The following is a 14,876-nucleotide window of genomic DNA, read 5'->3' as shown; positions in this document are numbered from 1 at the left end:
CTCAGAATCTCTTGGCAATCGGTTAGTAAGAATATCAAATACCAATTTACCTCAGGGTTAATCCTCTCCTTGTGGTGCCATTAGACGCTCTGAATACATCACGGAGAGCCTTTGCAGAGTTCTCCATAGAACCCCTCCTGACTGACCCAGACCCACGGACACAGTCCGCTGAGTGGAGAATCTGCTAATTAATTCTAAAGCCGTGGAGACAGTTCTGGCTGGTGTTTGCCATCCGAAAAGAGCTCCCGGCACCAGGCGCTGGCTCTGTCTGCAGCAGCTCACTCGACAGCACCAGTGGCTCTTTCTCCATCGTTTCTTCTCGGCCTGTGTTTCTTTACATGGTATTCTTCAGGCGCTTGGACTAGATGGTTATGCTGCCCGTCAGGAGCACCAGGCCTGTGTTTCTTTACATGGTATTCTTCAGGTGCTTGAACTAGATGGTTATGCTGCCCGTCAGGAGTGCGACTAAGGGACCGAGGAAAGGTCTCACATACCCTCCAAGTCCAAGTGCAGAGAATTGCAGAGAGGCAGTAGAAGTTAGGACCTGGGCAGAGGATGCGGCATCCTGGCTGTACACCTTGTTGTTCTAGCAGACCCGGACCAGAGACCTAGCCTCCAGGCCTGCACTCTTTGGATGTGGAAAGTACACTTTCTGTCAGAGCAGAACAGAAATAGGGTTGGTAGAATGCCATGATTACTTAAAAATAAAAAATTCGACCTTCCTGCTTATGAAATTAGTAAGTATATTTACTGTAGAAGATTCAAGAACCACAAAAACTAAGAGCATTGGAATGCACACATACACAAACACATACACATACATATACACACACACATACACACACACACACACACACACACACAACACATGCACTGAATGTAGGGCTTCATGCATGCCAGTGTTCTATCATTGATCGATACTTCCAATATTGAATCAGGTTTTTTTGTCTTTCAAATCATCAAGTTAATTACTGTTAAACTTTTTTCCAATTTATTCCTGTGCAAAGATGGCTGCTGACCCCCTTCCCAGGCAGTATATCAAGTTGGGACAAGAAACAGAAAGCACAACCAGCTTGGGTTTCAGATGCTTATATCACTGCGTTCAGCTTTTCCACAGGTTCTGGGGATCCGAACTCGGGTCCTTAGGCTTGGGTGGCAAGCATTTTCACACACACGCAGGAGAATCTTATCTAAGGTGCATTTTGCTGACGTTCATTATGTGCATGCTCAAACATTGTGATCACAGTTCTGAGAACTGAAATTAGAGTTATTGGTCAATACTTGTGCAGCTGTAGAGTTGTATGAGGTCATAGCAAGATCAGTCATGCCACTGTTTAGGCAGTGATGTGTGGTATGTGCAAGGAGGGAACAAGTGACCATACGAACAGTAAGGTGGATATAGTGATTAGGCTTTCCTTTCTAGGTACGCTGGAGAACTTTAAGGTGGATATAGTGATTAGGCTTTCCTTTCTAGGTACGCTGGAGAACTTTAAGGTGGATATAGTGATTAGGCTTTCCTTTCTAGGTATGCTGGAGAACTTTAAGGTGGATATAGTGATTAGGCTTTCCTTTCTAGGTATGCTGGAGAACTTTAAGGTGGATATAGTGATTAGGCTTTCCTTTCTAGGTACGCTGGAGAACTTTAAGGTGGATATAGTGATTAGGCTTTCCTTTCTAGGTACGCTGGAGAACTTTAAGGTGGATAAATGCTCAAGCTAGATTCAAAGGAGTCAGTCTCTGAAGGGATTTGGAGGGTGGATGCCTGGGTGGTGGGGAATTAGTAGCTAAGAGCACGGCTGAAGCTTGAATTTAAGACCTGATGATGGCCGGCGAGACGGCCCAGGCCGTACACACCTTGCTGCATTGCTTTTCTGCAGAGGAGGAAGTACATGGGATGGCTGGCTGCATTGGGGCCCTTTAGTAGACTTAAACAGCAACTAAGTAAGTAACTCTCAAATCTGCAGACAGTTGTATTTCAAGTGTCCAGTTTGCTAGCCCTTGCCTTTGAGCCAGAGTCTCCCCGATGGCGGCTGGTCTTCACACTTATTCACAGGTCACACAGATGATGCTGAATCAGGCTGGAGTTTGAAAATTGCTGGTCAATGGTCTGAATTCAGGCAGCAAAAAGAATGAGGTGCTCTGATCAGAGAGACACCGTAAACTAGAATGCTCAGTACTGTTGGTGACCAGCTATGGGTAGAGAATAAAAACAGTGGGATCCTAGTCCCTTGAAAATGATCAGAGATGTCTCTCATGCCAGTTTCCTGTGTGGCAGCCTGGAGAAGGGTATCTGTGGGAGAGAAGAGAGGACATTCAGGTTTAGATACAGAATCGACATACCATCAAAAAGTGCCCACTTTGAGTCACCCAGAAATGCTGTGCAACTATGCTTCTGTCAGATGTGATTGGTAAGCACAAAACAGTCACTTCCTTTGTATAGTGAGTGATTCCTGTATTTAAAGGACACATCCAGTTTGTTGGGTACCCAGATTTGCTGCGTGCCTTTTATGTGCGGCGATGACTTTTGGCCAGGTCTCATCAGATGGTTAGACTGGAGCTCAGAGCAGTTGATTCATTTTGGTAATGTTGTCTTAGTCAGGAGCCAGGTGGAACCGAGATTCAAAGCTTCTGATGTTGCCAAGTTCAATTCCTCCCTGTTCCTATACACCTGCCTCTAATGTCAAGTTCAATTCCTCCCTGTTCCTATACACCTGCCTCTAATGTCAAGTCCAATTCCTCCCTGTTCCTATACACCTGCCTCTAATGTCAAGTCCAATTCCTCCATGTTCCTATACACCTGCCTCTAATGTCATGGATGGGCAGGCTTACAACCACAGCAGTGGTCACCTGCACAGTCTCAAGCAGCCACTGTTCTGGTACAGATGGTGGAAGAACTCATGAGGCCCAGCTCCTAATCGAGGAGTTATTTACAATCAATAGTCACTGGGGGAGGTAGAACCATTTTTCTTTGGAGGTGTGGCCCCATGCTTCAGTGGGGACGGCCCCACAGCTATGCCCATATGGGCAGCACTAAACAGATGGAGTGGGCTATTTTCCTAAAAGAGGAGAGGACATGAAATTGGGAGATGGGCATGTTGGGGGAGACCCAGGGGAAGCTGGAGGGGTGAATGGGAAATGGATATGATCATATTTAGTTGTACAAATGTATTTATAAACAATCAAAGAGATTAAAGAAAGAAATGCAAGGAAATGTATGTGACACATTTGAAGCCCAGAGAAACTGTGAGCAGGACTCAGGCTCCTACCCAGCTGTACCTTTGTGCTTTTCAGATGATGCCAGACGGGGTTTATCTCTCCATTTGTTTCCATGTGTTTTAATTCCTCAAGTAGGAAAACTGAAAAGGATTCTGAACACGGGTTGAAGGGAAGAGACACGGAGCAACACAGTTGACCCTCAAGTCTCAGTCACACTGGAGGGTCTGAAGCTGTGCCTTAACCAGCCTGTGAGTGAATTCTTTTACGTTTAAATTAGGAACCTGACCCCAGTGAAGAAATAGATACGGAACCAGCTCCAGGGGAAAAGATACTCCGGGACATCAAAGAGCAAAGGGACCAGCAGTCTCGGCTGAGAGCCATCGATGGGAAGCTGAGAGAGATCAATGAGCAGGTGCGGTCTTTCTCACTTCAAGTCTAGTTGTGGCCATTCATTGTACTAAAAACCATTCAGTTAGATTGCTTTTATGGGTTGAGTTGGGCCTGAGAACTTGCCAGTCTGAATAAAAGCAGACAAATATGATTCATAGGATTTAAGATGATAGTATGGTACAGTAATTTATGTAATTTACATACTATAATCTGTAAAATACTATCTGAACTCAGAATCATGATGCCTTTAGTGGTCCGTGCCTCACAGGAGCACACATATTCCTTTATTGTGGAAAATACTCAGTTTAAAAACAAACTCCCATTCTTATGTATTAACTTTAATGTTTAAATAGTCCTACCTTTTGTTTACAATAAGTACATTTTTATTTTAATACAGTATAAATAATTTTAGGCCTACTACACATTTTTCTTGCTTTTTATTTATAGCTATATTATTATTGATGACAGATTTTTTAAACATGTTTTAAACAGATTCACTCTGCAGCCCAGGCTGGGCTTGGAGGTTGTTTTTAAGGCAGGAGGGTTCTTCTGGTTAACAGTTGGATGGCACAGTACACCATGGCAGGGAAGGTGTGGTGGTGAGTGTGGCTTTAGGCCCTAACTGGGCAGCGGGAGCTCCAGGCAGCTGATCATATTGTGTCTGAAGTCAGGAAGCGGAGAGAGCAGAGGGACAGCCTCTGAAGGAGGCTCCTGGGAGCTGCTTATCCTGCTTTGTTCTCTTATCTTGACCCTGTAACGGAGTATGCTTCCCAGATCACTGCTGCTTAAGCCTCATGCCTTGAGTTCGAATCCTGGAAGTCACAGTGGAAGGAGAGAACCAACTCTTGAAAGTTTTCTTCTGACCTCCACGTTGTGCTGTGACACCCACCCTCACTGGAACACATTCACACACACGTGCGTGTACAAGCACACATCATATTATTAAAATAATTTAAAAATCACTGGTTTGGGAAAAAGAGGTGTAATATATGGCCACAGAATTGGTGAGTTGAGGGTCAAGCCCACAGCCAGTCTTAGGGATGGGAAAGAAAGAGCTAAACACAATACGGGAGTCTGATAGCTACTCCTGGAGACGCCCGGCTCCCAAGACTGGAAAAGCTGCTTCATTCTGTGCTCCGGGTGGCTGCCAATAGTTGCTGATGCACATCTGTCTTGGCCCAGGCTAACTGAGAGAGTGGGACTCGGCCATTCTGCAGGTGGCTGTGCACGGTCCTGATGGTGCCGGTGGAGAAGACAGCTGTTAGGACCTATGGGAAGAAGACAGCACAGTGAAGCTGACTTCTGCACACTTCATATGGAATCGAATATTTACCTAGGGCCCATGAAGCAGCTACATGGAACACCTCCCCGGAACAGTCTCTCCATTATTTGCCATACAAATGACAAACAGTCTCTGGTACACTCACTCTTGTTTTTTTCCTCCCTCAGAAAGTTGATTTCTATTGTTTTGGGGGTTCTTGTCTCACCCAGTCTTCTAACCAACCTCCTGCCCCATGCTTTGTAACATATCAGAGTTATAGTACGGTAATGCAAGTGTCTGTTGTGGGTACCATGGTTATGAGGCAGATTGCTTGGGCTTGAATCTCAACTTTGTGATGTTAGTATATTGTGAGAATTTTCCCCAGGGGAAGATGTGAACAGTGTCTGCCCCTTGTTCCTTAGGTCCTGATGGCTCCACCAGGGTTTACCCTGGGACCAGTGAGTTTATTAAGCATGCTTACAGATCATGAGTGAAGGGTTATGGGCTGGGGTATGGGTGAGCTTGGAAAAGCTCTGCTAGAAGGACTGCACCACCGTGAATGAAGGCTTCATGTGGCTGCATGAATGCAGGCCTCCCCAGCCTTCCCCAGCCTAGATACCTTAGCTCTTTCCCAGGCCCCAAGGTCGGACAAGATTCTCATACAGCTGGCAGGGAAAGTGGGTACTCAGGTGAGGGTCCAGGGACCCGCTTCATCCCCTCCTCTTCTGAAGGAGTGCTGAGTCAGCAAGCTCAGCTGTCATCTCTTTCGAGCAGATGTGTCAGTCTTCGGACCATGGCAGTTGCTCTGCTCTGGGGACAGGACTGTGCAACTCAGTAATACAGCATTTGTGTGAGCTTGTTTCTAGATTGAGGAGGATGCAGTCCAGACTGTGAAATGGATGCTGGAGGTGGGGGGCAGGTAACCATGCAGAGGACCCGTGATATCATTCTCCTGACTCAGGCTGAAAGGAATGAAAAGCAGGCTTGGAAATGAAGATGCGGAGAAAGGTTACTGTGTAGACTAGCCGAGGAGGAGGAGATAGGACAGGATTGGGCCTATGAGGAGGGTGTGCTGGTGAGCAGTGACCCACCTGAAGCCCATCAGCAAGGATTTCCAACCGGAGGTCTCTCTGACAGCCTTCCAAAAAATCAAGACAGTGGGTGAAACAGGGTGAGGTGACAGGGTGAGGTGAGCTTGGATAATTGCAATGGAGGGTCAAAGGGCACCTCTGACTTCATAGCCAGAGGAAAAATGGATGCAACATGTGCTCCAGGTACCAGCTCGGGATCCCACTGCCCTCCTTTTTCCAGTTTCAGAACTTACTCTGTGTAACAGCGCAGATCCCATGCAGCTGCCAAATGTTTGAGGTGGATCTCTACAAATTGAAACGATGTATAGATACATAAGGAAGAAGACATCATTGCATGAGTCAGTGATTGTTGTAACTCCATTTGTAAAGTTAAGGGGAAATCCTGGACCCATGTGTGCCACATGCTTGCAGTGATGGCTTTTAGTGAGGATAGGGATGCTGGACAGGTGAAGAAAGGAAATACACTTTATATGACATGCTAAAGGGGAAAGAAGAATGGGACTACAGATGAATTTTATATTATGTTTTGCATTTTTCTATATCTTCCCAACTTCAAAAATACAGGTGTTGTATTTGTAAAAGGCATTAATGTTTATGAATATGAGAATTTATTATTATTATCTCTTGCCTGCTCAGTGATCTTTCAACACTTAGAGACAGAGTCACTACAACAAATGAGATTTAGTCTTACTGGTAACTCGGATTTGCATTTGCGCATCTGTTAGGCACTGTCTACTCCTGGTAGACCGTTGAGACTATCAGTGATGTAACGTGATTGCGTGTGAGTGTGGATGATATAAGTTGGGAAGCAGTAATATTTGAACATATTGGTAGCTTTCTAATTTGTTTTGTCTTTCTCTTCAGAAAACAATTGACTAATAAATACAACCGTGACTATAACATTATTCATATTTTTACCCATATAATCTCACTTTTAGAAATATTTCCAAGTAACAATATCCAAGGAAAACCAAGCCAAATAGAATAGGACACAACATAAGTGCTCTCAAGTTAATGAATGCTAAGGTAATTTACACACCATGAGCCCAGCTAAGACTATGGCAGGACAATTAAAATAATGAATACATGGGCCTCAGCAATACAGCGCTTTATGGAAAACATAAAAATTAAAGTTGAGGGTAGATCTTGCCAGCTATGTGTAATGTGTGTTACATGTATATATACACATCAGTGTGAAATATATGGATAGGAATAGCTTACCTTTATTAGAACATTTTCTGCTTCCCATTGATTTTCCCTTTTCTTCTAGAGGAAGAGGAGTCATAATTTAGGGCATCCTATAATTTCATTGTATCATTTAAAGATATTTTAACCCATTGATGTAATGATGGACTTCTTGATAATTTAAGAAGTAACAACAATTTGTTTTATCTAATTTTTCTGAGGTACTGAGTGTTCCATTTTGATATTAAGGATTATTTTATTTTATTTAGAAAAGAACATCTTCAAGTTCTTGGCTGAGGTAAAAATGCCCTTAACGAAGTAGTGTGGTAATTCCAACTTTCACAGCTTTCAGTTTTAGATTTCGAATTTTCAAAAGAATCAGCAGTCCACCTTTACCTCACTGAGCCCATTAATGACACAATGGACAGCAGTTTGTTAGCATTGGGGGAAGCTCTTCACGGTCCCAATCATTTCAAAAGTGTCAACCACACTTTTCAGGCCTCTATTGTGTCTCATTTGATTTTTTTCATCTTTTGACGTTGCTCCTACATCTTTGGGCATTCCTTCTTGTTTCTGTTTCCTGGAAACCACGGTTTGGCCTTGTGTGGTGAATTGAGTTATTATTGCATCAGGATGGTTAGCTCTGTGAATCTCGTTGCTGAGCGCTGAGGATAAGAATGTGGTTTACAAAGGGTTGTCAATCTTTGTGTTCTTTTTTCTTATTTTGTCACGTGCTTATCATTTAGTTTGCTATAAGAATATATAGAGCCTGGTCAAAGGCCAGGGGATTTTGTTTGCCCAGAGAATGGCTTGGAAGATATACCTCCAGTTGTTGAATACTAGAAAACCAGTTGTAGAGCGTGGAAGCTTCATTGTCACAAGGACCAGTTCGGTAGAATAGAAACCAAAGTACTGAACAGATAAATGAGTTTTCAAATGCTCACAAGTAGTTAACAGTAGGCTTAGGCTAATCCTCAGTTCTTCCACTACCTTAGTCTGTGAAAGTCTCAATAAATACAACTATCAATTATGTCTCTGTGGGTCAGCCATTTTCTGTGTGGGATTTGTGACCACCTCATGTGACCTGTGCCACCATGCCTGGCTTTTTTATATTGGTTCTGGGAATTCAACTTAGGTCCTCATGCTTGCACAGCAAGTACTTCACCAACTGAGCTCTCTCCCTGGTCCACGTATTTGCAACTGTTACCATGCCTAATTTATGAATTAAATGTATACATGTATATATAGGAGAAAACATAGAAAAGATAGGGTTTGATATTAACTATGGTTTTAGGCATCCAATGGCTCTTGGAACATGTCTTTGGGGGTGGTGGTACTGCTTTTCTTTTTTGTGAAAGCTAGTACTTGACAGTTTAAAGGCTGGCACTGGCCAGTAGTAGACTATGCTTTGGAGGTCATGAGTTCAGTCCTTTCTTTCTTTGTGTTGATAACAAGGCTGTGGCTTTGAGCACCTAGACTTCTGGGTCTCAGTACTTCTGGCTCCCCTCTTTCTGTTCTCTATGTGGCCTTGTGTCTCCTGGACCTAGATTCTTCTAGAGATACCCTTGATATGGCCAGGGTCTGCCTTGTGTTTGGCAGGGGATTATATGGGAGATCAGTCCCTGACATACTAGACCTAGAGATGATCTGTGTGTATTAAATTCCTGTTCCTAATATCTTTTGTTTACATGACACAATACCATTGGTCTCCAGTATTGTACTTTTTAGACTATTTTGGGAGAAGATACACATGAAAAATATCATCTTTAAAATTCTACCTGAAAATTTTAAAAAGTTTTTTAGGACTGGCAAGATGACCCAGTGGTCAGGGTGTCTGCTGTCAGGGCTGGTGATCTGAGTTCAATTCTTGGGATACACATGGAGGGAGAGAACCTACTTCAGGATGTTGTTCTCTGACCTCCACATGCGAGCCATGGCATATGAACACCCATACACACACACAAACACACAAAAATAAATAAAAGTGAAAAAGGTTCAATTTTGATTTTTGATCAACATTATGCATTGGCATAAATGTATGCTTGCTTTGGCTTTAAAAATAAGACAACTTAAAAAAACACATTAACAATGAAAGGAGATGTGTGTCTGTAGGGCAGAAATGTAATAGAAATGCAAACGTCAGTGTTACTTAACCTGGGAGTTCATTAAGGTGAGATTAGAGCAGCCCACGGGAGCTCGGTGAACCATGCTCTTGAGGAAGTAGAGGGTGCAAATGTCAGGTTTTCATGGGTATGGCAGAAAGTGGGAAAAAGAAGAAACAACTTGAAAATATTGCCTGGAACTATGAATCAGATAAGATTTCACATTTAGAGACAAATATGGCCATGCAGCCAGATTCTGTGCCAACTTCTGGGTCAGACAGGTCTAGTTTTACTTGCATGACAGACTAGATGTCTGGAGAAATTCAAAAAGATCCAAACAAGCTGCATAAGATATATTTTTAAAGGTAACTTTAAAATTGATTACTTTTGTCAAGACCTAAGCATAAATTTTTATGGAATAGGTATGATAATTTGATACATAGCTTCATAAAATCATGGTAATGGATACTTTCTGAACGTCAATAATGCCTACATACTGGGCACTTTAATTTCTTGTAATTACTTGAAATAGATCATAAATTATCGTAACCAATAATTATCCTACATGCTATAGGAAATTACCTTGAGTTTCTCCTTCTGTGTTTTGATATTCTTAACTAACTTCCTTGTGTTCTCTTTCCTCCACACTCTTCCCAGTCTTAGTGACCACCATTTTACCTCACTTTTCCAGATCAACATTTTAGTTTCCACGAGTGAGAGCCATATTTGTCTTTCTGGGCCTGGCTTATTTCCCTTAACACCGGGGCCTCCAGTTCCATCTGTGGTTAGCTTCACTTCTGATTGAAGAAAAGGGAGAATGAAATTTAAATCCAGACATTAACTAATTCCCACAAGTGAAGCTGAAGTAGCATGAATCCACAATAAAAAACTATCTGCTTCCCTTCCCTGTCAAGGGAAGGGAATAATTGACTGTGAGCAAGAGTGGGCACTTCACAGAGAGCAAAGTTTGGAATGTCTTACTTCAGAGCTTAACACCACTCCATTTCATGTGCTTAAGGAATCAAAAGGGGCTCTGGACTGTGTCTAAAGAAGATTTGACATGGTATCCAGTAGTGCTTACACACAAGCATGAAGAGAAGGACGTGCTTGGGGTTGGGCCTGGGTCTTTTACAGAGTTCTGGTGCTATACCTGTCACCCACCAGTTTCTATGGCTTTTCTAAAGTTTTGTGTTGTTTTTGGGAGAACACTGTCAGTATTTTCAAACCAATCAGAGAAACATTGTTCCGGAGCTTTCCAAAAATGGTAGATAACAGGTGTCCACATGATGCATATGTATGTTATTACAACTTACTCAGGATAGTGCTCTCACTGCGTAGTATCTCAGTTTTCCATTTACTCATCCTTCCTTTCCCTCCCGTGAGCTCTAGGCAATTCTGATATTTGCATTGGCCCGTTTTGCCCTTTCCAGTATGGCACATAGAAACAATATAGTGTGTAAAATCTACAGATTTGTTCCATCACTTACTCCTATCTACTGAAGATTCTCCCTTGTTCTTTCATGTGTTATCACTAAAATACAGTCTAATGCATCATTATCTTTGCACCACATTTTGGCAGCTTTAAACCTGCTGTAAGCATTTCTGTGCAGGTTTCTGTGTCTACGTGTTTTCGGTTTACTTGGCTACACATCTAGGAAAACGCTTGATAAATTTTATAGTAAGCATATATCACCTTTGTGTACATTTGCCAAGCCGTCTTCTACTGTGGCAGTATCATTCCTACCAATCAAGAATAAGAGTTTGTATTTCTATCTTTGTCAGCCTCTGGTGTTTCCCTTCTTTAGAACTGTGGCCAGTCTAGTAGGTACAAAGCATTGCTGTTTTAACTTGGAGTTCCCAATTACAGGTGAGGTGGAGGCCTATTCATTCGTGTGTTTGCTGCATGCATATGTTCTTGGTGAGCTGTCCTTCCCACTTTCAAGTTGGGATGTTCATGTGCTTATTGGTGATTTTTATTTGTTTATTTCAGGTATAAGTTCTTTGTAAACTATGAGTTTTAGAAATATCTCTCCATTTTACCTTTTATGTTTTAGGTTCACAACACACTTGTCATTGCTTCCAAGGATTAGTTATATTTTCTTGTTCCAAAAAATCTATGGTATAAATTAAAACAATTTGAAATACTAGCGTTTAAATAATTGTTTTGAGTAATATGTAATTGCTCTTTCATAGGTCAAAAGTGATGGGTATTGGCAATTTTATGTCATTTAACCCGATAGAAACCAGATATCCTGTCTGTAGTTTTATACTTGTTTGCCTGCCAGTTATAAAATGATTCTGGGCAAAAGCTACACCCTTATTGGAATCATAAGCAGATGCAGATTTCACAGCACAGCCTCAGTTTCCCAGGAGAACTCTGGTGTTGATTACTTTGTTCACCAACCAGAGAAATGACTGTTAGCCTTCCTGTTTAAAGCTGCATTTAAAATGTGAACTTGCCTGGTAATGGCACAAATATCCTGGCTCCTATTTTTGGTTTAGAACATCTCTTCACTCTCTCCAGATGTATAATCATTCCTGACTTCTTGGATTCTGTTGCTGAGTTTTTGCAGGAATTCTTGGGCTGCACGGGGGACTACTAATGTTTTGTATAGCCTGGGGTTCAGCCTTTCTTTCCCAAGGCAAAGGGAAGCCCTTCAAATATTTGTCAGTGCTTCACAATTGAAACATTGAGCCATTACTTTTTTGGAGTCATGATTCACGGCTGGTTTTATATTACTTTTACTTGTTCAACAATGGAAAAAGTTCAGAATTAATTAGATGCAATCAGATTTCTGTATATTTTCTATGTGTGAACCTCAAAATGGAAAGTGAGGTATAGACTCAAACTGCTGATCTTGGAGAAAAGGATGGGACATGTCACCAAATGTGGTAATTTGAAGGATAAAAGAAAGCATCAAGAGACACAGCAAAGAGAGTGTTTAATTTGTCCCAAACAGGGAATGTCAAAATGGAGAAAAATTGCAGTGGAAGGGTCTGGAAAGGCTTTGTGGAAACTGAAGCACATATTGAACCTTCAAGTAGGGTTTCATTTGACTCAACTGAGAGGGGGAGTAAGAAAGACTATACAGTTGGGAAGAGCAAGCTGTGGAGAACTTGGGCCATCTCAGAGAATGGAAGACTAGTAGCACTTGTGGGTTAATCATATGTAGTTTGGACTTTCTGCCCAGTGACACATAGATTCATGGTATTTTAGAAACCCAAGTTTTGCTGAAGCGAAACTGTGAATAGACTTGTTTTGGACATGAGTCACTTAGAACATTTCCCAAGCTGAGGGCACATCATTGGCACCTGGGCAGCATGCTCACTCTCTACCTACCTTGGCTGGGCCTCCATACTTGTGAGATCCGAAAGACCACATTCAGTGTCCATTAAAGTAAAAGACCTCTGGGGTAGCTCAGAAAGATGGCAAACACAGTGGTTCTTGTTGCATCACCCCGGGTCGGCTCCAGTTGATTTGACATTACAGAGATCAGGGACACGAGTTTAGAATTTTGCAAATGCCTTGGAACAAAATTGTAGTGTTGGGGTATGTGCTCGTCCTGTTGGATGGAAGTAAATAAAGGGAAATAAAATTGTATCAGTACAAGGGAGCCATATTGAATAGCAGCCTGTGAATAGCCAGTGAAATTTTTAGAGCAGTCATTTGATAAGATCTGAGCTTAACTTTCAGCATGTTATTATTGGCTGGTTGACTATGTTTTTGCTATCAACAAAGATATGCGTGGAAAGTTAGTTGAAGGACTCTTTAAACACATAGTTGTTCAGTAAAATGGGAGAGTTCATGTATATTATGTTGCCAAAGCTTCCATTATCCTTATTCTGTGTTCAACACTAATACTGTGGACTCTGCAGGATTCTTCTGTAATTTCTTTCTCTCTTGACACAACTCTCTCTCTTAAAGATGTGCAAGTGTATTGGCAAAGATACCATTACAGTAGATACCCACAACCTCCCACCCTAAATTATTTACTGTACCCTCCTCTTGCCAAAATTCTGAAGTAACCACATTGCTAGGGAAAACACCTTACTATTCCTTGTAATGAGGGTGGTATGAGAGGCAGTTCTGTATAATAGGACGAAAGCAGAAGTTTTCTCATAAGAAAAGAGCTTGGCTGACCCGGGTCTCTGTGTTTCCCTTTTCTGTGTGGTTGGCCTTTGAGGATATTGCCTGGACCATTTGGAGGCATCCTGAAACCACAGAGGTCATGCAGATGTGGAGAAGGTTGGGGCAGTAGGGATGTTATGAAGCCATGGCCTCACCTTCTCCCTGTACCTTGAGCTCATTTCTTAAGATAGAAAACAAACAAACTTTTGTTTGCTGTTCCTTTTCTGGAAACCATGGTAACAGATCCAGAGTTCACCTTTGGGCAGATGCAAGATGATGAGCATTTCCTGCTGGGGACGAGGGAGTTCCAGATTTCACAAGGGATGGTTAAGGCACTTCCCTGGGTTTGCCCTCTGATAACTGAGTTTGAACCTCAAATGGAAAGTTACACATTCAATCATTAGTCCTCTCTGTAGAGTGTAGAACCTTCCCCACCATCCGCCTGGGCCCTGCCACAGTTGCAGTCCCCAAATAACACACAGGACGCTATATTAATTATGAAGCTGTTGGCCATTTTCTTAGTGGGGAAGTCCTGTGTATGTCAATAAAGCACTGTTGACCAATAGGGAAGCAAGACAGTGGGACTAGGAGTTGAGGAGGATTCTGGGAAAGAGAGACACAGGCAGACACAATGTAGCCCACCAGAGGAGTAAGAGGTCCAGACCCCTTTCTCTGGTAAGAGAAATACTTAGATTAACAATTATGGGTTAAATACTTAAGTCAATATAAGCACAATACTTAATCAAGAGGAGAAATATACATATCACAAAATTGACCTTGAATTTTATCAATAATGAAAATCCATTCCAATACAAAGTATTCATTTCCATAACATAATCCCCTTTTACCTTTAAAAAGAGATTGGTTGTGATCATTAACCAATTATAATCAACCCCATTCAAATGAAAACAAAGATTTATAAACAATATGGGAATTTGGACGTTGCTCATTCCAAACTGCTTTCTGCTGGGTGGGGGCGCTGTTCATACCATGAGGATCATGACAAAACTCAGAAACCTTGGCCAAGTCCTTGGTTTTTGTAGTCCTTAAGGCTGTATTAGATGTTGAACTGCCTGAGACATTGCTTCAGGGGTCTTGCTTCATCAAACCATATTAGTCTCGAAGGAATCTACTGCTTTTATTTTCTGTGGAAACACAAATGGAATCTCTTTTCCCAAGTAACCTGTCCTTATATTTAAAATTTGAAGTCAAAGCATTTTCAAAAGATATAGGTTGGATTAATTCAGCATCATTTATAATCAAGTATATTTCAGCAGTTGTTCCTCCCTTAGCCACTGAACAACTGTATACTATTGTATCCAGACTTTCTGTGTATTTTCCATCTTTATGTGGCTTATATTACTCTATTGCTTCTACTTTTATTTATTTTTCTCTGAGACAGAGTTTCTCTTTGGAAATCTGCCTGCCTCTGCCTCTGGAGTGCTGGTGCTAAAGTCGTGTGCCACTACACCCAGCTACTCTCTTTGTTTATGTTTTCCTTC

The 14,876-nt window shown here is 42.0% G+C and overlaps 1 protein-coding gene across 8 annotated transcripts in view; it reads left to right on the top strand.

Annotated features, from left to right (window-relative positions):
- Fsip1 (fibrous sheath interacting protein 1) overlaps window positions 1-14,876 on the top strand; it is a 122,089-nt gene that overhangs the window by 31,208 nt on the left and 76,005 nt on the right. For all 8 annotated transcript variants that reach the window (XM_040746024.1, XM_040746023.1, XM_040746022.1 and 5 more), the window contains exon 10: window positions 3,494-3,628. In XM_040746024.1, coding sequence (XP_040601958.1) covers window positions 3,494-3,628 — 135 coding nt within the window. The remainder of the gene's footprint in view (window positions 1-3,493; window positions 3,629-14,876) is intronic.

Source organism: Mesocricetus auratus, unplaced genomic scaffold, assembly GCF_017639785.1.
Source record: "Mesocricetus auratus isolate SY011 unplaced genomic scaffold, BCM_Maur_2.0 Super-Scaffold_100004, whole genome shotgun sequence".
NCBI classification, from domain to species: Eukaryota; Metazoa; Chordata; class Mammalia; order Rodentia; family Cricetidae; genus Mesocricetus; species Mesocricetus auratus.
This window is presented reverse-complemented; position numbering and strand designations above follow the sequence as displayed.